Source organism: Biomphalaria glabrata, chromosome 12, assembly GCF_947242115.1.
Source record: "Biomphalaria glabrata chromosome 12, xgBioGlab47.1, whole genome shotgun sequence".
NCBI lineage: Eukaryota > Metazoa > Mollusca > Gastropoda > Planorbidae > Biomphalaria > Biomphalaria glabrata.
In genome coordinates this window covers 4,836,824-4,860,140 of record NC_074722.1, presented here as the reverse complement: position 1 = coordinate 4,860,140, position 23,317 = coordinate 4,836,824, and the positions used below count along the sequence as shown (strand labels likewise).

Here is a 23,317-nt window from a genome sequence, read left to right as displayed (position 1 = left end):
TCTCTGCCTCTTTCTTTTCACCTATGTCACTTTCTCTCTGTCTCTCTCTTTTCACCTATGTCACTTTCTCTGCCTCTTTCTTTTCACCTATGTCACTTTCTCTGTCTCTCTCTTTTCACCTATGTCACTTTCTCTGTCTCTCTCTTTTCACCTATGTCACTTTCTCTGTCTCTTTCTTTTCACCTATGTCACTTTCTCTGTCTCTCTCTTTTCACCTATGTCACTTTCTCTGTCTCTTTCTTTTCACCTATGTCACTTTCTCTGTCTCTCTCTTTTCACCTATGTCACTTTCTCTGTCTCTCTCTTTTCACCTATGTCACTTTCTCTGTCTCTTTCTTTTCACCTATGTCACTTTCTCTGTCTCTCTCTTTTCACCTATGTCACTTTCTCTGTCTCTTTCTTTTCACCTATGTCACTTTCTCTGTCTCTCTCTTTTCACCTATGTCACTTTCTCTGTCTCTTTCTTTTCACCTATGTCACTTTCTCTGTCTCTTTCTTTTCACCTATGTCACTTTCTCTGTCTCTCTCTTTTCACCTATGTCACTTTCTCTGTCTCTTTCTTTTCACCTATGTCACTTTCTCTGTCTCTCTCTTTTCACCTATGTCACTTTCTCTGTCTCTCTCTTTTCACCTATGTCACTTTCTCTGTCTCTCTCTTTTCACCTATGTCACTTTCTCTGTCTCTTTCTTTTCACCTATGTCACTTTCTCTGTCTCTCTCTTTTCACCTATGTCACTTTCTCTGTCTCTTTCTTTTCACCTATGTCACTTTCTCTGTCTCTTTCTTTTCACCTATGTCACTTTCTCTGTCTCTTTCTTTTCACCTATGTCACTTTCTCTGCCTCTCTCTTTTCACCTATGTCACTTTCTCTGTCTCTCTCTCTCTGTATGTTCAAGATATAGATTGTCCAGACCAAATTTAATTTAAAGAAGATTATATTTTGAAAAAAAATATAACGGTTTTCCCTTTGTGGCCAATTAGCTAGTAGTTCTTCTCCCAAACACACAAATTTCTTGGAAAATCGTTAGAAATTTTTTCAAGATCTGTGTCCACCTGTTTTTTTTTTTTTTTTGTTTCCTCGTGAAACTGCACGCTGATAAGAGAAAGCGCACAAAAAAAGATTTTAGATTTACGGGAACATCGGCACAATTTAGGCCATGTCTTGAGTCGAATTAAGCCAATCTTCTACGAGTGCGGCTTCAATTTGCAACGTGGGTAGACATTTTGAGTAGCCGGTTGGTGTCACAAGCCGGATGTGACCCACAGGCCTTAGTCTTGACATCAGTGCTTGAAGTATTTCCTATATGAACATTGGTTTCGTGCAAAACGAATTGGACTTGCCGGTTCTTGTCCTCGGGTCCTGTTTTGCACACCTTCCTCTGTATTGCACCGAGACGTCTTGAGCAGCGTTGTGGTGACAAGTTCTCGTGTTCCCTAGACACTCTGGCTTGATGCTGGGATGTAAGACCGTTGACAACTCTGGCTTGATGCTGGGATGTAAGACCGTTGACAACTTGGGCTTGATGCTGGGATGTAAGACCGTTGACAACTTGGGCTTGATGCTGGGATGTAAGACCGTTGACAACTCTGGCTTGATGCTGGGATGTAAGACCGTTGACAACTTGGGCTTGATGCTGGGATGTAAGACCGTTGACAACTTGGGCTTGATGCTGGGATGTAAGACCGTTGACAACTTGGGCTTGATGCTGGGATGTAAGACCGTTGACAACTTGGGCTTGATGCTGGGATGTAAGAACGTTGACAACTTTGGCTTGATGCTGGGATGTAAGACCGTTGACAACTTGGGCTTGATGCTGGGATGTAAGAACGTTGACAACTTTGGCTTGATGCTGGGATGTAAGAACGTTGACAACTTGGGCTTGATGCTGGGATGTAAGACCGTTGACAACTTTGGCTTGATGCTGGGATGTAAGAACGTTGACAACTTGGGCTTGATGCTGGGATGTAAGAACGTTGACAACTTGGGCTTGATGCTGGGATGTAAGAACGTTGACAACTTTGGCTTGATGCTGGGATGTAAGACCGTTGACAACTTTGGCTTGATGCTGGGATGTAAGAACGTTGACAACTTGGGCTTGATGCTGGGATGTAAGAACGTTGACAACTTGGGCTTGATGCTGGGATGTAAGAACGTTGACAACTTTGGCTTGATGCTGGGATGTAAGACCGTTGACAACTTTGGCTTGATGCTGGGATGTAAGAACGTTGACAACTTGGGCTTGATGCTGGGATGTAAGAACGTTGACAACTTGGGCTTGATGCTGTGATGTAAGAACGTTGACAACTTGGGCTTGATGCTGGGATGTAAGACCGTTGACAACTTTGGCTTGATGCTGGGATGTAAGACCGTTGACAACTTGGGCTTGATGCTGGGATGTAAGACCGTTGACAACTTTGGCTTGATGCTGGGATGTAAGACCGTTGACAACTTGGGCTTGATGCTGGGATGTAAGAACGTTGACAACTTGGGCTTGATGCTGGGATGTAAGACCGTTGACAACTTTGGCTTGATGCTGGGATGTAAGACCGTTGACAACTTTGGCTTGATGCTGGGATGTAAGAACGTTGACAACTTTGGCTTGATGCTGGGATGTAAGACCGTTGACAACTTTGGCTTGATGCTGGGATGTAAGACCGTTGACAACTTTGGCTTGATGCTGGGATGTAAGAACGTTGACAACTTTGGCTTGATGCTGGGATGTAAGAACGTTGACAACTTTGGCTTGATGCTGGGATGTAAGACCGTTGACAACTTGGGCTTGATGCTGGGATGTAAGACCGTTGACAACTTGGGCTTGATGCTGGGATGTAAGACCGTTGACAACTTGGGCTTGATGCTGGGATGTAAGAACGTTGACAACTTTGGCTTGATGCTGGGATGTAAGACCGTTGACAACTTTGGCTTGATGCTGGGATGTAAGAACGTTGACAACTTGGGCTTGATGCTGGGATGTAAGAACGTTGACAACTTGGGCTTGATGCTGGGATGTAAGAACGTTGACAACTTTGGCTTGATGCTGGGATGTAAGAACGTTGACAACTTGGGCTTGATGCTGGGATGTAAGACCGTTGACAACTTTGGCTTGATGCTGGGATGTAAGAACGTTGACAACTTGGGCTTGATGCTGGGATGTAAGAACGTTGACAACTTGGGCTTGATGCTGGGATGTAAGAACGTTGACAACTTTGGCTTGATGCTGGGATGTAAGACCGTTGACAACTTTGGCTTGATGCTGGGATGTAAGACCGTTGACAACTTTGGCTTGATGCTGGGATGTAAGACCGTTGACAACTTGGGCTTGATGCTGGGATGTAAGACCGTTGACAACTTTGGCTTGATGCTGGGATGTAAGACCGTTGACAACTTGGGCTTGATGCTGGGATGTAAGAACGTTGACAACTTGGGCTTGATGCTGGGATGTAAGACCGTTGACAACTTTGGCTTGATGCTGGGATGTAAGACCGTTGACAACTTTGGCTTGATGCTGGGATGTAAGACCGTTGACAACTTTGGCTTGATGCTGGGATGTAAGAACGTTGACAACTTTGGCTTGATGCTGGGATGTAAGAACGTTGACAACTTTGGCTTGATGCTGGGATGTAAGACCGTTGACAACTTGGGCTTGATGCTGGGATGTAAGAACGTTGACAACTTGGGCTTGATGCTGGGATGTAAGACCGTTGACAACTTGGGCTTGACACTTTTCAACATGGCACTGCACCGGGGAACAAGGGGGCACGAATGGTGGTACACGGTCAAATCTGACGCCTGGGAAAAGTGACATGGGCGCAGCCTTTTTTTTTTAAGGGGGGGGGCGCACTTTCATTGTACTTGTCTAATGTTTGGTCTAATAATACTTGGTCTAATAATACGTAGTAGATTCTCGTTACCTCAGTACTGTTGCAGACCTGCCAAATCACCAGAATATTCCTCAGTGGGCACTGTTAAGGGACTACGACGAACTGGGTTTCCCTCTGACGAAGCTCGACCCTGGCTATGCCAGAGAATGAAAATGAGTTCTTTTCTAAAATAATAATAGTAATACTAATCTACCTTTATTATCCCTGAGGAATGTGTCATACAACTGTACATTACACAAACCAAACCATTATAAGAAGAACAAACGAAGTCTACGTCCGTACCACTGTTTCACTTTTACATTACCTCAAAGCTTACATCAGAAAGGTTATTGCCAAGGGAACGAACTCTACTTCTACTTATCTGATCGGTGTATTGTATCTGCTTTGAACTGGTCAAATGTTACAATCGTGACTAAGATGATGTGTTTTGTTTTGTTTTCTGTTTTTTATACTTCTTCAGAATGTTTTTGTTGACTATTTGTCCGAATGTGGTTTCGTCGTTGTCACTAAACATACTCAGGCCATTGAGATACAGCAATCATGGCCGTTTTTCTTTTTTTCTTTACTCGATTATCTTTATTTTTTGTTCAATTTATATTTAAATATTGTAATTATCATATTACCAAAAAATAGATTAATAATCAGTTATGTCTTGACTTCTCTTGAGTGGGCCGCGTCGTCTGCGAACTTTGAATAACAAAAGGGACTATCCCATGAACAATCATTCACTAGACCACAGTGTCGCTTTCTTTTAAGTCTGTCTGTTGCTAATCTGCATCAGCGTCCTCCTACGAGACAAGTGTATAGTCTCTTAAAAGTTGTGTCTGTACTTAGTAGTTTAAATATATTTTCATCCCCCCCCCCTTTTTTTTTTCTCCCCCCGTTAAAACCAAGTAACAAAAGTTTGTCTTTTTAAAAAGACCATTCCTCCATCTTCCATTACAAAGATGGTGTCTTATTCTTTTTGTAAATGTAAAAGTGATTATTTTACATTTAATAAACTAATGAACGATAGATTTAAAAAAAAAAATAATAATTTTTACCTCGCTCTAAATTATCCCCCCCCCCCCCAATTTTTTTTTCTTGGAAAAAAAATCCTGGTTATGCCCATGTATAAATCTATTCAGAGTATGTAAAATTCTAGTTTGGTATCCAGACATGGCAGCGTTAAAAGACTAGTCTAGACTTGAATACCGGATGTAGACATGTGATATAGAAGGTTCTTATTTGATGATATAGATCCAGACGTGGCAGCGTTAAAAGACTAGTCTAGACTTGAATACCGGATGTAGACATGTGATATAGAAGGTTCTTATTTGATGATATAGATCCAGACGTGGCAGCGTTAAAAGACTGTAGTCTAGACTTGAATACTGGATGTAGACATATGATATAGAAGGTTCTTATTTGATGATATAGATCCAGACGTGGCAGCGTTAAAAGACTAGTCTAGACTTGAATACCGGATGTAGACATGTGATATAGAAGGTTCTTATTTGATGATATAGATCCAGACGTGGCAGCGTTAAAAGACTGTAGTCTAGACTTGAATACTGGATGTAGACATATGATATAGAAGGTTCTTATTTGATGATATAGATCCAGACGTGGCAGCGTTAAAAGACTGTAGTCTATGACTTGAATACTGGATGTAGACATATGATATAGAAGTTTCTTATTTGATGATATAGATCCAGACATAGCAGCGTTAAAAGACTGTAGTCTAGACTTGAATACTGGATCTATATGTATAGTTATAGTAGATTCTAGTTTGGTGATAGATCCAGACTTAGAAGACAATGCGCGAAATGTTCCTCAACGACTATTTATTTATGTAACTCTTGAATGAATACAATGGGAGAATACCCGCTGACTTGCATGCGTCGAAAATATAGATTGTCCAGATTTTAGGATCAAATTTATTTATTAGATTATTATATTTTGAAACCAAAGTTTTTCCTTTGTGGCGAATTAGTTGGTTTTTTTTTTCAAAAGATTTACATAAACTGTCAACTTTCTAGGAAAAACGTTAGAGCCGTTTTCAAGATCCATAGCCAGGTTTTTTTTTAAACTGATAAGCATTTGCAAGCTGATAATAGGAACTGTAAAAGTAAATGAAACATTTAGTATTGCTGTATAATAAATGATTATGTTCTCTCTCTGAAGGCGGGCCAGGTGGAACTGCATCTGACTTAAACCCCACTAACACTAGAGAGATTTACTTATTGTCAACTTGTAGAAACGTCTGCATCTGTAAGAACCATCCTCTGATCCCAGGCGTGTGTCCTCATCTAAATAATGTCCAATCATGTGTTTACTCCCACCCGTGTTGTCTATCCAGGTGGGGGGGGGGGGGAGGGTCGGTGAAAACCTCGTGTCAGGTCACAGTGACACTGGCACGTGTTGAGGCGATCCTAGCTTGTTGCTGCAAAGGTTCGCGCTTGACTTCACCTCGTGTTGGCCACTGACATGAATGATTAGTAGTAGCGTGAAGCGTAGAGATTCTAGTCAAAGGCAAAAAAAGAGAGGAATGGAGAAAGACGGTCGACAGATCGTGTGTGATGCCCCAACGGGTTAACAGACCAAGGAATAGGTGAAGCGTGAAACAAAGCACGCCCTTAAGTGAACTGAGCGCGTAATAACAAGGACATTCATTGGCTCGATGCACAGTGTTTTCTTTTGTTGTTGTTGTTTTTTTTGTAAGGTTTACGTAACACCCCCCCCCCACACACACACACACACTCACAAGCATACTCTCTATCCTCCCTCTCTTGATTTCTCTCCTCACTCTCCCATCTCTAATGCTCTCTCCTCCTTCTCTCTTTCACTTCCTCCCCCCCCCCCTACCCTGCTTCTGATAGCTTACACCCGTTCTGATTGTGTTAAGTTTTAGCCCAGATAGCCACTGGCTCTTCGCTTATTACGATTTGTGGGTAGGTCTGTAGATATATGAGTGTGTGTGCGTGTGTGTAATTACTTCAGAAACGAAAGAGAAGGGGAGTAACATATTCGCTGGTCAAATCTACTCGCCATTCAAAACTTAAAACTTATCTAGACCTTGAGCTGGCTAGTACATACTTTACAAACTTATCTAGACCTCGAGCTGGCTAGTACGTACTTTACAAACTCATCTAGACCTCGAGCTGGCTAGTACGTACTTTACAAACTCATCTAGACATCTAGCTGGCTAGTACGTACTTTACAAACTCATCTAGCTGGCTAGCACGTACTTTACAAACTTATCTAGACCTCGAGCTGGCTAGTACGTACTTTACAAACTCATCTAGACATCTAGCTGGCTAGTACGTACTTTACAAACTCATCTAGCTGGCTAGCACGTACTTTACAAACTTATCTAGACCTCGAGCTGGCTAGCACGTACTTTACAAACTTATCTAGACCTCGAGCTGGCTAGCACGTACTTTACAAACTTATCTAGACCTCGAGCTGGCTAGTACGTACTTTACAAACTTATCTAGACCTCGAGCTGGCTAGTACATACTTTACAAACTCATCTAGACATCTAGCTGGCTAGTACGTACTTTACAAACTTATCTAGACCTTGAGCTGGCTAGTACGTACTTTACAAACTTATCTAGACCTCTAGCTGGCTAGCACGTACTTTACAAACTTATCTAGACTTCGAGCTGGCTAGTACATACTTTACAAACTTATCTAGACCTCGAGCTGGCTAGTACGTACTTAACAAACTCATCTAGACATCTAGCTGGCTAGTACGTACTGTACTGTTGCCCCGCTATCAAGCGTGGACTTGATTCAGGATGGCCGCCCCGCCCCCCCCCTCCGTTTGATCACCCCCCTCTCTCTCTCTCCCGTCCGATGACTCCTCCCAGCCAGCACTTGTAGACAGTTGACTCGGTACGGACTCATTGACCTGCTGTCTACTCTTCATCAAATGGCTTTCATTCACGTCTCTCAAAATACAACTGGGAGCGGTTATCAAGGGCGTAGCTTCAGAATACTGTCAGAGTCGGTGCATTTTGTATAAAAGTCAGACTGGCGACACAGAATTCAATCGGAGTGTACGAAACAAAATATTTCTTTTATTGTCTGCAGCGAGTTAGTGGTAAGAATTGGTCCATGCACTGCAGAGCAGATAATAGCTCATGTTTCTTCCTTCTGTACTTAGAAGAAAACACAAAGAATTATAAGGGCCAGTGCACGCTGTGAGGAAAAACAAAGATTTGTTGTAAATACAAGTTTGAACTACAAGAATTTATTCATTCTGTGAAATGTATGCAACCATTTATGAATGGTCTTCCACTGAAAAGCACAACAACTACCCTTAAAACAGAACAATAACCAGCAAATGCCAATGAGTGTATTGTACTCTATTGATTCAGCTCAGCAGAAAAACTTTTTTTTGTTTTGTTTTGTTTTGAGGTTATTTAAATTAAACTTCAAAACCGGAAAATCTTCTATCTCTGCTTTGTTGGTTTGTAAAGTGTCAGAGCTTGGCATGGAGCACTGTGGGCTAAAATGAGCTCATTCCGAGAACAACGTAATTAAAATAACCCAGAACTTCCTTAGCTAAAAGCGCAATTGTACATCCTCTTTAATCAATTACATCGGAACCCCTTCAGAAAGTGACCAAAATTAGATTGAGACATTTCTTATTTTCACTTACATTGTCGAATGTATTCTATAAAGACTAGCTAAAGATGTTCTGGGAGTCTGGATCAACAATGGATATCGTAACCAGTTCAACATTTCAATTTTGTTTTTAGCAGAGGACACAAAAGGCCTAGCAGTAATAAAATAAGCGAGCGAACCTAGTGATTCACATTACATCATTAGCGTATTCAGCGGCCTGAAAGGGGAAATAGCCGCTATTAGTTTAGTATGGCCTGTGTGTCCGTCTGTCCGTCACAAAAACTAGAAAAGATATTAAAAAGCCAACGTAATGATATTTTAGATCTTTCAAAGTTCTGATGCAACAGCTACTTTTTTTTTTTTTCTGAAAGCGAACTATTTAATTTTAAAAAATAAATATGCAAGCATTTTTGCATAGCTTCACCAATACACCAATTTTACAACGATTATAGCTTTTATATAGCGCTACGTTCATGCTTATAGCACCATAGCACAATTCAATGTACTCATTTCATTTGTGGATCAGTGGGGGAAGGGGATATCTGGGAGAAGGCCCTTCAGTGCTGCCCCTAGGCGCTCAGTAAACACAGCTCTGCTTGAGTCGGGTGTCGAACCTTGATCCCCCCTCATAGGTGGCCAAGCCAAGTTCAAGCATACCTAGCCTCTTGACCATGCATTAACAGTTAACAACTATCCTTAATTTTTATTCATATATTGTGTAATTATCTCTTAAACATGTTTTGAATATAATCCAATGCTTTTGTGTATGTGTATTGCAGAGGTGTAAATGATGGCTACCAAGCTCGCTATGCTCAGGACAATATGGCCGTCATCCCTGGATTGTCTGGAGCCGGTCCCAGCCAGAGCTCCACTGCTCCATCTCCTTCACACCACTCTGTGGACCTTGGGCCTGGGCCCATCAAGCGTCCCAGGACATCTGACCGACCCGACCTGACCCAACCCTTGCATGTTGATGTGGAAGTCAAGCGGGTAAGTCCATTCTGCCTCTCTTCTACTGTAACATTCAAGTGTTTTAATATTTTCCATGTTGCTAACATTTGTGATAATGAGATCACTGTAAGGACTCTACAAAAATACTCTAATGAACCTAGCCATAAAAAAAAAAAAGATTTTGAACATGTTACAACCATAGCAATACAGTAGTTTTTGGGATCCAGAACAAAAATCTATATAGTTCTTTTGAATAATACACTGACAATGTTTTTTTAATACAGCGGATTAACATTTAGCTAACATTTGGTTAGACTATTGAAGATAAACCAGTTAGATTTCTGTTTGCTTTTACATAAGATTTAATTATATGTGACACTGTTTCAGGAACCAGCATACACTCCTCAAGTGGAGGCCATTTCTCCCATCATACCTCAAGAGGAGCCACCCAATAAAGTCTTAAGGGAAGAGCTGCTGGCCAACATTGACCGGGTAGATCGAGATATGGTCACTGTAGAGCAGCAAATTTCAAAGTTGAAGAAGAAACAGGTCAGTGTGGGAGACAAAGTGAACTTTAACCCTTATTATTTCAAAAGTTAGATTCACCCACTAGAACATAATGATGCCATTTAGAAGTGGGTGCCTGTGTGTGTTTGCCAATACTGCATGGCTGCAATGCTTTGAAGACTAATATAGAAATCTTTTTTTCTGCTCTACAACTGAAGATTTCTTTACTATCTTAATTAGTGTTAATCTCTGCCAATTAATAGTTTCAAATGATGATCTAGCACAGGGATGCCCAAACTATGAGCTGCTGGCCCTAACTAACCTGTGAAGTGGTGCTATCCAGCACCTTAAAGCTTCCCCCACATTACAAAGGGTTGTTTCCATGGGACTAGATTTTGATAGTGATGTGACTTGTCTGAAATTAGTTTGGCTTCCAGCTGGAAATAGGTTGAGCATCACTGCAATAATTTAGCTTAAGGCAAAACTGAAAAAAGGCTTTATGGGATTCTTACTGTGTGAGTCTGCCTGCTTTCAGGACCAACTGTTGCAGAATAAGAACAACCCACATGAAGAAAAGGTTCATGACCATGAGCTGTCTTATGAGCCCAAACATCAAAGTATTGCACAAATTATCTACGCTGAGAATCGGGTGAGTTTTGTTTTGTTTTCCCAGCACCTCCGTTACGTTGATGTGATAAAATCAGTGCACATTGATACTGACCATTGGGAAGACATAGCCTTAGACCATACTAGTTGGAGAGATGTGGTGACCAAGAAAGCTATAGACAGTGAGAAAACATGGCCTAAGCTCTTGAAGAAAAGCATACCACACGGAAAATGGCCAGCTCCTCTACCGCTAGAGCGAAAGCCACGTTGACCTGCAATATATGTGAACGGGAGTGTCTCTCCAAAATAGTGCTCCACAGCCATATGAAAAAGTATTCGAGATGAACCATAGTCATTTTACGACTGAAGGAGGCCAATGACTTCAATAAACAAATTCACATAGACATGGTGAGCAGTCCTGACTTTGAGAGAATAATACACTAAACAAAGTCTGGCTGATTGAAACTTTTGTTGTTTTTAATTGAGCATCTTCTAGTTGATGCTATTTGAATGATGCTATTTGAATGATACCCTGATGTCACTTGCTAAAGCTGTCAATGTATTATGACAAAGTGATGTGAACTGAATGTTTGCTTGTATTCTTACAGAAGAAAGCTGAAGCAGCACATAAAATATTTGAACACTTGGGACCAAAGATTGAACTGGTAAGTTTTTGTTTCAGGGTTGAGTGCTGGAGCCTGTTTCTTAACACTAAATGTCTTAGGTTCAAGTCATGATATTGTACTTTTGAGGGTATTTCTGATGAGGTTAATTTCTTGGGTACAAGTCTATATATTTTGGTATTTCTGATATCTGCATCTGGTTCATTTTCTTTCAATACCTATGTTTGGTAAATGTTTAGCAAGCATTTATACATAATGTGGGAACAGCCTAGGGTTGTAAAAGATTGTGTCACGTTGCATGATATAAGAATGTTTGGACTAGAAAGGGAACTCACTCTTACTGAGCTTGTTTAAGGCGCATTAACCTTTGCTTAGTCTAGACCCTTGCATAGTTGTATCATTGACTTGAGTGTTTTCATGTTTTCAGCCATTGTATCACCAACCATCAGATACCCCAGTTTATCATGAAAACATTAAGAAGTAAGTATTTCTTCTCTTGACTTTCATCTCCAAACTAATTGATAAGCTTTGTGTTTTTTAAATATATTTTTGTATTTTGCTTGTTTAATCTTCGGTACACATTATATTCTCTCTGTGTCTGCAGTCACAAGAAGTTCAGGGCCAGGCTTATTTTGCACTTGAAAAGACGCCATCAAGCCAGAAGAATAAGGGTATGTCTAGAAGTCTTTCTCTTTGTTTCATACTATCTAGCCAAGCAGCATACTGGCATTGTAGTCTTTTGTTTATATTGCGGAGTCATTTCTTCATTTGGGTATTTACTTGCTCTAAAGGGTAGCCTTGAGTTGAGTTTTTTTTTTTTTTTTATTTTTTCTCTCAGTAGCAATTGTATTAGCAGGGGCGTAGCTAGGAATTTTCCATTGTTTGGGGGCCTGTGGGGCTTGACCTCTTTGGGGGCCCCTGCATTTTGAATAATATTTAATTTTTAATGTATAAAACATTCATTTGGGAGCCCCCCTCAAGTGGTTTTTTTTTTTATTTTTTCTCTCAGTAGCAATTGTATTATCAGGGGCGTACTAGGAATTTTCCATTGTTTGGGGGGCCTGACCTCTTTGGGGGCCCCTGCATTTTGAATAATATTTAATTTTTAATGTATAAAACATTCATTTGGGAGCCCCCCTCAAGTGGGGGTACGGGGTTTTTTCAAATTCTCCTCCCCCACCCTAGCTATGCCACTGTGTATTAGTATAGGCCAAGTGTAAGGAGGCTAACCAATAGAATAATGTCTAATGAACAAAATGTTAGCCTGCTGGTGGGTAAGGCATTTAGACATAGAAGTGAGAGTTTCAAGCTTAACTCCCTTTGGAGGCTGGAATTTTGTTGTATTGTGAGCTTTAGGATTTCCACTAGCTTTAATTGAAACCTGAATTGTTTTGGGGGGAAAATCATCTACTGCTGAGGACCTATTTGATGTGACCTCTCTGGTGATCCTCTTAGTGTCTTCCCACTAGCTTTAATGGGAACCTGAATTGTTTTGGGGGGAAAGTAAAAGCATTTGCTCTAGAAGCTGGACCACTTTGCATCCTTATCAACAATTTTCAGATAAACATTTGACCTTACTGTCTCGTGTGGTGAACATTTGAGTTAAAGTAGTTGAAGTGAAACCAATTGTTTGTTTTCTTAACTTTTCATTCTCTTTGAGTTTTTACACATTGTGACCTCAACATCTCAAAATATTGACGCCCTTGAGTGGCCATAGTTTCAAATTTGAGGGCGAACAATTAACTAAAATCATCTACTGCGGAGGACCTATTTGATGTGACCTCTCTGGTGATCCTCTTAGTGTCTTCCCCCCCCCCCCATCTTTGCCTCGCCCGCCCCTCCTTCAGAAGAACACTTCATGTAGCCTACATAGTGTGCACTCACTAACCTTAGCACTGCACTGGGTGATCATTGATTACAAGGTCAAGAGGTACATCATAAAATGTTGCAGCTCTCTAGTCTTTCTCTTGTTAGCTCTAGCCTCTCTCTTATAGCTCTAGCCTCTCTCTTAGAGCTCTAGTCTTTCTCTTTATACCTCTAGCCTTTCTCATTCTAGCTCTAGTCTTTCTCTTTATAGCTATAGCTTTCTTTTTATAGCTCCTGTCTTTCTCTTTGTAACTCTAGTCTCTCATTACACCTCTAGTCTTTCTCTTTATAGCTCTAGTCTTTCTCTTTATAGCTCTAGTCTTTGTCTTTGTAGCTCTACTTTTTCTCTTTGAAACTCTACTTTTTCTCTTTATATCTCTAGTCTTTCTCTTTATAGCTCTAGTCTTGTCTGTGTAGCTTTAGTTTTTCTCTTTGAAGCTCTAGTTTTTCTCTTTGAAGCTCTAGTTTTTCTCTTTGTAGCTCTACTTTTTCTCTTTGAAACTCTACTTTTCTCTTTATATCTCTAGTCTTTCTCTTTATAGCTCTAGTCTTTGTCTGTGTAGCTTTAGTTTTTCTCTTTGAAGCTCTAGTTTTTCTCTTTGAAGCTCTAGTTTTTCTCTTTGTAGCTCTACTTTTTCTCTTTATAGCTCTAGTCTTTCTCTTTGTAGTTCTAGTTTTTCTCTTTATAGCTCTAGTCTTTATTTTTGTAGCTCTAGCCTCTCAATTTATATCTCTAGCCTCTCTCATTATATCTCTAGTCTCTCTCATATCTCTAGCCTTTCTCTTTATAGCTCTAGTCTTTATTTTTGTAGCTCTAGCCTCTCTCTTTATAGCTCTAGCCTCTCTTTATAGCTCTAGCCTCTCTTTATAGCTCTAGCCTCTCATTATACCTCTAGACTTTCTCTTTATAACTCATCTCTGTCTTTATAGCTCTAGTTTTTCTCTTTATAACTCCATCCTCTTTCTTTATAGCTCTAGCGTCCTCTCTTTATGGCTCTTGTCTTTCTCTTTATATCACTAGCCTCTTTCTTTATCCCTTTTTTTCTTCCACAATTTTTCAGTATCTTGCATTGTCTTCCTCTTGCTTTCTTTCTATACACAGGAATCTTTCAGTGTTCACTATATAGCTTTGTGTTGATTTCTGTGTCTTATAGGTATATGACTTCTGAACCTTTGAGATTCTGTGTCTTATAGGTATATGACTTCTGAACCTTTGAGATTCTGTGTCTTATAGGTATATGACTTCTGAACCTTTGAGAGTAAATGATCTTAAGCAATAGATCTGGAGTGCACATGTCAGAGCACTGGGTGTTGACAAAGTCGTGTCAGACAGAGCTCCAGGTGTTGACAATGTCATGTCAGACAGAGCTACAGCTGTTGACAGAGTCAATGCCATCATATTTTCATAACATTTTAATCCCCTCCTTTGATCACTTATTATACAGCTTCAGAAGAATGTGTTTATAGCGTTTTGAGAGAACGTTTTCTAGTGCAGTATTGCTTCGTCCACTCACAAAGTTCCATTTATATTAAAAAAATAAAAAAAAAAGAAAAGTTCCCCTTTCAGACCTTGCAATCTATAGGGCAGATGATGTTGAGGTCATCTGTTTCTTAGGCCAATGAGTAGGGTGTCTTGTGGCCAGCATAACGACCAGCCGCCCTTACTTTCCCCAACTTTATTCAGGTACCCATTAGAGTTGACTGGACTCAGAGGTGTCCTAAAAATCCCAAAATACAAAATACAAGTTTTCACCGAGATAGATCAGGTTCAGAAGCCAGGGCTTAACCAGTCACCGCGCCCCAATCCATTTATGTTACTTTAAAAAAAAATATTGGCTTTTGACCAGGACAGATTATTGATCTACAGCATTGAACCACCACTACTGCTGTGGGGGGATGTCAAAATAAATAAATTACATAGATGGAGGCCAAAATGTTTCAGTGTTTCAATTATTTTCTTTTTTAATAATGAACAACTACAGACTTTGGTTTAATTAAGCTAAACAGCAGAGCCTAGGGCTACACACATGAATAGATCAAATCCAGTAATACCCAAGAGAAATGAGAAAAACTACTAAATGAATGCCGATGTACTTTTGCTCAACAGACATTTGAACTCATGTGACCCTCTCTACATTGTTTATGTTTTAATATGTTGTTGGAAGGTTTGTTGGACCGAAAGAAGAAAAAAAAGACATTAGTTTTACATGGTCTGCATACATTTTGATTTAGTAGTGTCTACATATCTGTAGCAGTACACAACAAAACAACAGAGTTAGACTGACCCTCCGCAAGTACATTACAAGTATGTTCTGCATTAAGCCACCCACCCCTTGTCTCCCCCCTCCCCCCAAACAGCTGTGACCTTGCCAGCTGTGTTGTGGTTCCAGTAAGTACAACTTCAAATGTTCTCCTCAGGGAAATCCAAAACATGACAAAGCATCCAGTGCACTGAGCCTTAGTGCACTTTTTTTTTTAACTGGCTCCCCCCAAGTCTACCTGTCTGCTACCTAAATCTTGCGGACTCTCCCATATGCTAGAGGTTCTATATCTTTAAACTATTTTTATTGAGCCATGAGTCAACTAAACAAGTTGGGCAGAAGTTCCAACAATGTTTACATGTTTTTATTGAGCAATGAATCAACTAAACAAGTTGGGCAGAAGTTCCAACAATATTTTCATGTTTTTATTTTTCTCCTTTGTTTCACAATTGCTTTGAAAAAACAAAAATCTTATTTTCCTTCTCAACTGATATTGAAAGCTAAGGCCTACGTTTTCCTTTGATGTGCACATTCAAAATCTTAATTAGAAATGGCAAGGAGTTATTGATAATTTTACAATTAAATCAGTACGGTTACTCAGTACCTTAAAAAAAAGTATTTTATTTTTCAAATGGTTTCTTAGTGATTAGTGTTTTATGGATTTTATCATATTTAAGTGAAAAGTTAATTATTTAATTTTTTTTTTTATATTTGCTAAACATAGATAAATAAAACATTTTGATAAATTTAAATCATTGAATAAAATCCAACTTTCTGGTGTAAATTTCACATGTAATGTTTAAGTGAAACTGTGGTATGAACTTATGTTTCGTGTGTTATTGTAGAATTTGTTTTAATGTGTCTTAATGTAATGCACAGTTATAACACAAATGTCCTCCATAAAGAATATTATGTTTCCAATTCTCTGCCTCTGCTAGGATTGGGTTTCATTCATGAGAATTAAAATTAATTATCCATAAGAATGTCCAGTGAGGAATTTTCTTATCATAAGGCAGGTCTGCAAAACCTGATATATGTCTTTTTTTTATGACTTTTAATTAATGCAATATTAGTGTCTTAAAAACAATTGTTATTTGTGGACTAAGTGATCTTAAGTACTATTGAAAAAAATACTTGAATCCCCCCCCCCCCCCCCCCCCCCCCCGGCCAAAAAAAAAAAAAAAAGGAGTCTGTCATTTCTAAAGCATACTTTGAATAGTCAGATTCAAGTACATCTTGATTTCAAAGGGAACTCTTATCACTAACACGTTTATGTTCAGTAGTAGTATCTTTCAATGAAACAGCAGATATCCGATTTGTGTTTAAACCCTGAAATCCATCTTGATCCATTCTTAAAGATAACCTGCACCCATTAAACCACTGTTACATAAGATCTGAACGAAGTGGGCATCTCCTTTCCATTAGAACTAAAACAGAAAGATTTAAAAACTCCTTCATTCCACATTCGGTCAGAGTGTTACAAGATCATCTGTCATCATCGAGATGTACATAGAAGTCTAATTTATAAAGTGCTGGTTATGAGTGTGAATGTGTTTTCGTGTGTGAATGTTGTTCGTATTCGCATCTATATTGTTATTTACAGAAGTTATGCTGAAGTTGTCAGTTGTAGTCAAACTGAATTTCCATATCATTGGATCAATAAAATTTATCTTATCTATCTTATCTTATCTATCTATATAAGAATGCATTGTAACTCATTAACATGAGGCATTATCTTGAAGCTGTTACTGCCCTATTCTTTCTATTTACACAACAAAAACTTGTCAATATTTTTGCTCTTTTGAAATGTTTATTTTGTTTTGCTTTACTGTTAGCATAATGTTGGCCTCTGATAAAAATGTAAAAATTTTCTAGATAAAGTGAGATCCTTTTAGATCAATAGATTTTTTATAATTGTTAAAAGTAGTATCTATTGATTGCTTTATTTCCAGGAGCGTTACCTGACAGAACGTTATGATCAACTGATGCAGTCTTGGCTTAAAAAAACTGAAAAAACAGAGAACAACTCCAAGAGAAAGTAAGTGCTGTAAAGAGGGCAATCATACAACTGTTGATGACCCCTTATTTATACGACGTGTTGACCCCTTATTTATACAACTTTTGATGACCCCTTATTTATACAACTTTTGATGACCCCTTATTTATACAACTGTTGATGACCCGTTATTTATACAACTGTTGATGACCCGTTATTTATACAACTTTTGATGACCCCTTATTTATACAACTTTTGATGACCCCTTATTTATTCGGCTTGTTGACCCCTTATTTATATGACTTGTTGACCCCTTATTAATATGACTTGTTGACCCCTTATTAATATGACTGTTGATGACCCCTTATTTATATGACTTTTTGACCCCTTATTTATACAACTTTTGATGACCCCTTATTTATACAACTTTTGATGACCCCTTATTTATACAACTTTTGATGACCCCTTATATATACGGCTTGTTGACCCCTTATTTATACAACTTGTTGACCCCTTATTAATATGACTTGATGACCCCTTATTTATACGACTGTTGATGACCCCTTATTTATACGACGTGTACCCCTTATTTATACAACTTTTGATGACCCCTTATTTATACGACTGTTGATGACTCCTTATTTAGACAACTTTTGATGACCCCTTATTTAGACAACTTTTGATGACCCCTTATTTATACAACTTTTGATGACCCCTTATTTATACGGCTTGTTGGCCCCTTATTTATATGACTTGTTGACCCCTTATTAATATGACTTGTTGACCCCTTATTAATATGACTGTTGATGACCCCTTATTTATACGACTTTTTGACCCCTTATTTATACAACTTTTGATGACCCCTTATTTATACAACTGGTATATTGGTCTAAGGATAATGACAGGAGCAATCAAAACAACACCCATAAGAGCTATGGAGGAAACCGCTGCCCTGATCTCTCTGGATGAAAGAAGAGAAATAAAAATCCTTTCCCAATTCACTAAATAGGAAACCTTGGAGAGGCACCCACTCAGAACAAAAATCCACAAAACTGGCACAAAAAAACGTCTCAAAAGGACCAATTTCATACAGGAATCTCTAAACCTAAAAAAGAAACACCAACTTGAAAAAATTACTCTGGAATCCTCGATACACTATAATGAATCTCCACCCTGGGACGAAAGCCCTCTTCCTACTATAAGGGACCATATTGAAAACATAAAAAGAAAATCTGATTACAGACCAACAGAGCTCAAGGAAATAGTGAACTGTTTTCTACATACCAATTACCCTAGCAATCAGTGGATCAGAGTTTACACGGATGGCTCATCCCATAAAGCCACCACAAATGGAGGAGCTGGAATACTTATCGAATGGCCAGATGGAGGAAAACTAGAAAAATCCTTTGCAACTGGAGAGCTCTCTGACAGTCACAGAGCAGAAAGGGAAGCACTAGCACTAGCTGCTACCATGCTAGCAAATCATCCAAGTTCCCCTCACAGTCAGATTGTCTTTCTAACAGACGCAAAAACAACCCTCCAAAGCCTGAAAAACTCTGATTCCCCTTATATTAAGAACCTCAGAACAGCACTCACAAAGCTCAACCACAACAGCAAAAAAACTGTTATTCAATGGATACCAGCTCACATACAACTAGCAGGAAATGAGAAGGCTGACACACTCGCCAAGAGTGGGAGAACATCTCACAAGTAAACTCTGCACTCTATCCAGAAGAAATGAAGAAATTAATTGTAGATAAAATAAATGAGAAATGGACGAGCTCCCATCCAAATCACAAGAAAGATGATGCTTACTATAAGCTATCCCGACAAGACCAACGTCTAATCTTTCGACTCAGGACCGGACACAACAGAATGCGACAACACATGTTCCGGAAGCTCAAAATTGGAACCAGTGAAATCTGCCCATGTGGAGTATCACCAGAAAATGCCAACCACGTCCTCCAAAACTGCTCTCTCTACCAAGAGTCCTGTATAAGACATTGGCCCAAAATCACCCCAATAGAAAGAAAACTATATGGAGAGCTCCCTGATTTGGAAACCACTGCGCAGTTCATCTCATGTATTGGTCTAGTCATATGAACACTCCAACATAACAATGAGATCGATGAAGAAGAAGAAGAAATACAACTGTTGATGACCCCTTATTTATACAACTTTTGATGACCCCTTATTTACACAACTTTTGATGACCCTTTTTTATACAACTGTTGATGACCCCTTATTTATACAACTTTTGATGACCCCTTATTTACACAACTTTTGATGACCCTTTTTTATACAACTGTTGATGACCCCTTATTTATACAACTTTTGATGACCCCTTATTTATACAACTTTTGATGACCCCTTTTTTATACAACTGTTGATGACCCCTTATTTATACAACTTTTGTTGACCCCTTTTTTATACAACTGTTCATGACCCCTTATTTATACAACTTTTGATGACCCCTTATGTTATCTTTTTCATGACACTTCAGTTCATTTTACTCTTTGTCTTATTTCTATGATAAATCAAAGCCTTTTTTTATTTTTTTATTTAATTCATACATCTATTTTATTTCAGAGCAAAAGAATCTAAAATGAGAGAGTTTTATGAGAAAATTTTTCCTGAAATTAAAAAACTGAGAGAAGAAAAAGAAAGGTTTCTATTTGTTTTATTTCTTTAAAATTAGTAAAAACTTTTTATTTTTTTACTAATTTTTTTGTCAAATTTTTGTCTTTTATGTTGACATTCAAGTATGTTTGTTAATATGTTAATAATAATATTGTTATTTTGTAGTGCTATTAAGAAACATAATGTTTGCTTAACATGCCATGAGAACATAACAGACAAACAAAAAAACAAGACTTTAAAAGGCAAACTAATTAAAATATTTATATTAGAGTTTCTTAACATAAGAATTCATATTTGTAAAATTTGTTCCCAGCAAACAAGGAACTAGAAGTGGTCAAGGTGGCTACGTCAGGAGCGATGCTGAACTGGAGCAGATCATGGATGGCTTGACAGAGCAAGAGGTCTGGATGACTTGTAGTGGCATATTTAGATAGTTTCCAGAATTTGTTTTGTAACTTCAGGATGTAACTGTAAGATGCATTATGGTATTAAACTGAATCATAAGCTCATTTCATCTTTCTCTATCTCACACATGTTCTTTTGGGGGGCCCATGACATCAAGCTGAATCGTAAGCTCATTTCATCTTTCTCTATCTCACACATGTTCTTTTGGGGGGCCCATGACATCGAGCTGAATCGTAAGCTCATTTCATCTTTTCTCTATCTCACACATGTTCTTTTGGGGGGCCCATGACATCGAGCTGAATCATAAGCTCATTTCATCTTTCTCTATCTCACACATGTTCTTTTGGGGGGCCCATGACATCAAGCTGAATCATAAGCTCATTTCATCTTTCTCTATCTCACACATGTTCTTTTGGGGGGCCCATGACATCAAGCTGAATCATAAGCTCATTTCATCTTTCTCCATCTCACACATGTTCTTTTGGGGGGCCCATGACATCGAGCTAAATCATAAGCTCATTTCATCTTTCTCTATCTCACACATGTTCGTTTGGGGGGCCCATGACATCGAGCTGAATCGTAAGCTCATTTCATCTTTCTCTATCTCACACATGTTCTTTTGGGGGGCCCATGACATCGAGCTGAATCATAAGCTCATTTCATCTTTCTCTATCTCACACATGTTCTTTTGGGGGGCCATGACATCGAGCTGAATCGTAAGCTCATTTCATCTTTCTCTATCTCACACATGTTCTTTTGGGGGGGCCCATGACATTGAGCTGAATCGTAAGCTCATTTCATCTTTTCTCTATCTCACACATGTTCTTTTGGGGGGCCCATGACATCGAGCTGAATCATAAGCTCATTTCATCTTTCTCTATCTCACACATGTTCTTTTGGGGGGCCCATGACATCAAGCTGAATCATAAGCTCATTTCATCTTTCTCTATCTCACACATGTTCTTTTGGGGGGCCCATGACATCGAGCTGAATCATAAGCTCATTTCATCTTTCTCTATCTCACACATGTTCTTTTGGGGGGCCCATGACATCCAGCTGAATCATAAGCTCATTTCATCTTTCTCCATCTCACACATGTTCTTTTGGGGGGCCCATGACATCGAGCTGAATCGTAAGCTCATTTCATCTTTCTCCATCTCACACATGTTCTTTTGGGGGGCCCATGACATCGAGCTGAATCGTAAGCTCATTTCATCTTTCTCTATCTCACACATGTTCTTTTGGGGGGCCCATGACATCAAGCTGAATCGTAAGCTCATTTCATCTTTCTCTATCTCACACATGTTCTTTTGGGGGGCCCATGACATCAAGCTGAATCGTAAGCTCATTTCATCTTTTCTCTATCTCACACATGTTCTTTTGGGGGGCCCATGACATCGAGCTGAATCATAAGCTCATTTCATCTTTCTCTATCTCACACATGTTCTTTTGGGGGGCCCATGACATCAAGCTGAATCATAAGCTCATTTCATCTTTCTCTATCTCACACATGTTCTTTTGGGGGGCCCATGACATCGAGCTGAATCATAAGCTCATTTCATCTTTCTCTATCTCACACATGTTCTTTTGGGGGGCCCATGACATCAAGCTGAATCATAAGCTCATTTCATCTTTCTCCATCTCACACATGTTCTTTTGGGGGGCCCATGACATCGAGCTAAATCGTAAGCTCATTTCATCTTTCTCTATCTCACACATGTTCATTTGGGGGGCCCATGACATCGAGCTGAATCGTAAGCTCATTTCATCTTTTCTCTATCTCACACATGTTCTTTTGGGGGGCCCATGACATCGAGCTAAATCGTAAGCTCATTTCATCTTTCTCTATCTCACACATGTTCTTTTGGGGGGCCCATGACATCGAGCTGAATCATAAGCTCATTTCATCTTTCTCCATCTCACACATGTTCTTTTGGGGGGCCCATGACATCGAGCTGAATCATAAGTTCATTTCATCTTTCTCTATCTCACACATGTTCTTTTGTGGGGCCCATGACATCGAGCTGAATCGTAAGCTCATTTCATCTTTCTCTATCTCACACATGTTCTTTTGGGGGGCCCATGACATCGAGCTGAATCATAAGCTCATTTCATCTTTCTCCATCTCACACATGTTCTTTTGGGGGGCCCATGACATCAAGCTGAATCATAAGCTCATTTCATCTTTCTCCATCTCACACATGTTCTTTTGGGGGGCCCATGACATCGAGCTAAATCGTAAGCTCATTTCATCTTTCTCTATCTTACACATGTTCGTTTGGGGGGCCCATGACATCGAGCTGAATCGTAAGCTCATTTCATCTTTTCTCTATCTCACACATGTTCTTTTGGGGGGCCCATGACATCGAGCTGAATCATAAGCTCATTTCATCTTTCTCTATCTCACACATGTTCTTTTGGGGCCCAGTTGTTTCCATGTCTAAAAGTTACCAGAGCAGTTTCTGACGAGCTCCTCATAAATATCTTATCATCTGTAGGCCGCATTGTTATTCCCCCATGTTTTTCTGTTACCTTGATACTTTTGAAATTATAAGCTTTTCTGTCCTAATCTTAAGCTTAAGAAGCATCCACATTTGTGTAACTTACATTATGCTGACAAGAATCTCTATGACATGAAATGTAATGACAAGGCCAGTGTAAACAGTAATCAGTCATTTATTGTCCAAATTTCTTTTGGTCTATGTGATATTATTTCTTTTGGTCTATGTAATATTATTTCTTTAGTTCTGTGTAATATTATTTCTTTAGGTCTACATATTTTAATTTCTTTAGGTCTATGTAATATTATTTCTTTAATCTATGTAATATTATTTCTTTAGTTCTGTGTAATATTATTTGTTTAGGTTTATGTAATTTTTTTTCTTTAGGTCTATGTAATATTATTTCTTTAGGTCTATGTTATATTATTTCTTTAGGTCTATGTTATATTATTTCTTTAGGTCTAT

At 39.0% G+C, this 23,317-nt stretch overlaps 1 protein-coding gene across 5 annotated transcripts in view; it reads left to right on the top strand.

Annotated features, from left to right (window-relative positions):
• The window catches only part of LOC106068052 (serine/arginine repetitive matrix protein 2-like), a 138,954-nt gene that overhangs the window by 86,415 nt on the left and 29,222 nt on the right, over positions 1-23,317 (top strand). For all 5 annotated transcript variants that reach the window (XM_056006825.1, XM_056006826.1, XM_056006824.1 and 2 more), the window contains 9 exons: positions 9,276-9,486; positions 9,835-9,996; positions 10,490-10,603; positions 11,169-11,225; positions 11,611-11,663; positions 11,788-11,854; positions 17,263-17,348; positions 19,896-19,973; positions 20,260-20,347. In XM_056006825.1, the coding sequence (XP_055862800.1) occupies positions 9,276-9,486; positions 9,835-9,996; positions 10,490-10,603; positions 11,169-11,225; positions 11,611-11,663; positions 11,788-11,854; positions 17,263-17,348; positions 19,896-19,973; positions 20,260-20,347 (916 nt within the window). The remainder of the gene's footprint in view (positions 1-9,275; positions 9,487-9,834; positions 9,997-10,489; positions 10,604-11,168; positions 11,226-11,610; positions 11,664-11,787; positions 11,855-17,262; positions 17,349-19,895; positions 19,974-20,259; positions 20,348-23,317) is intronic.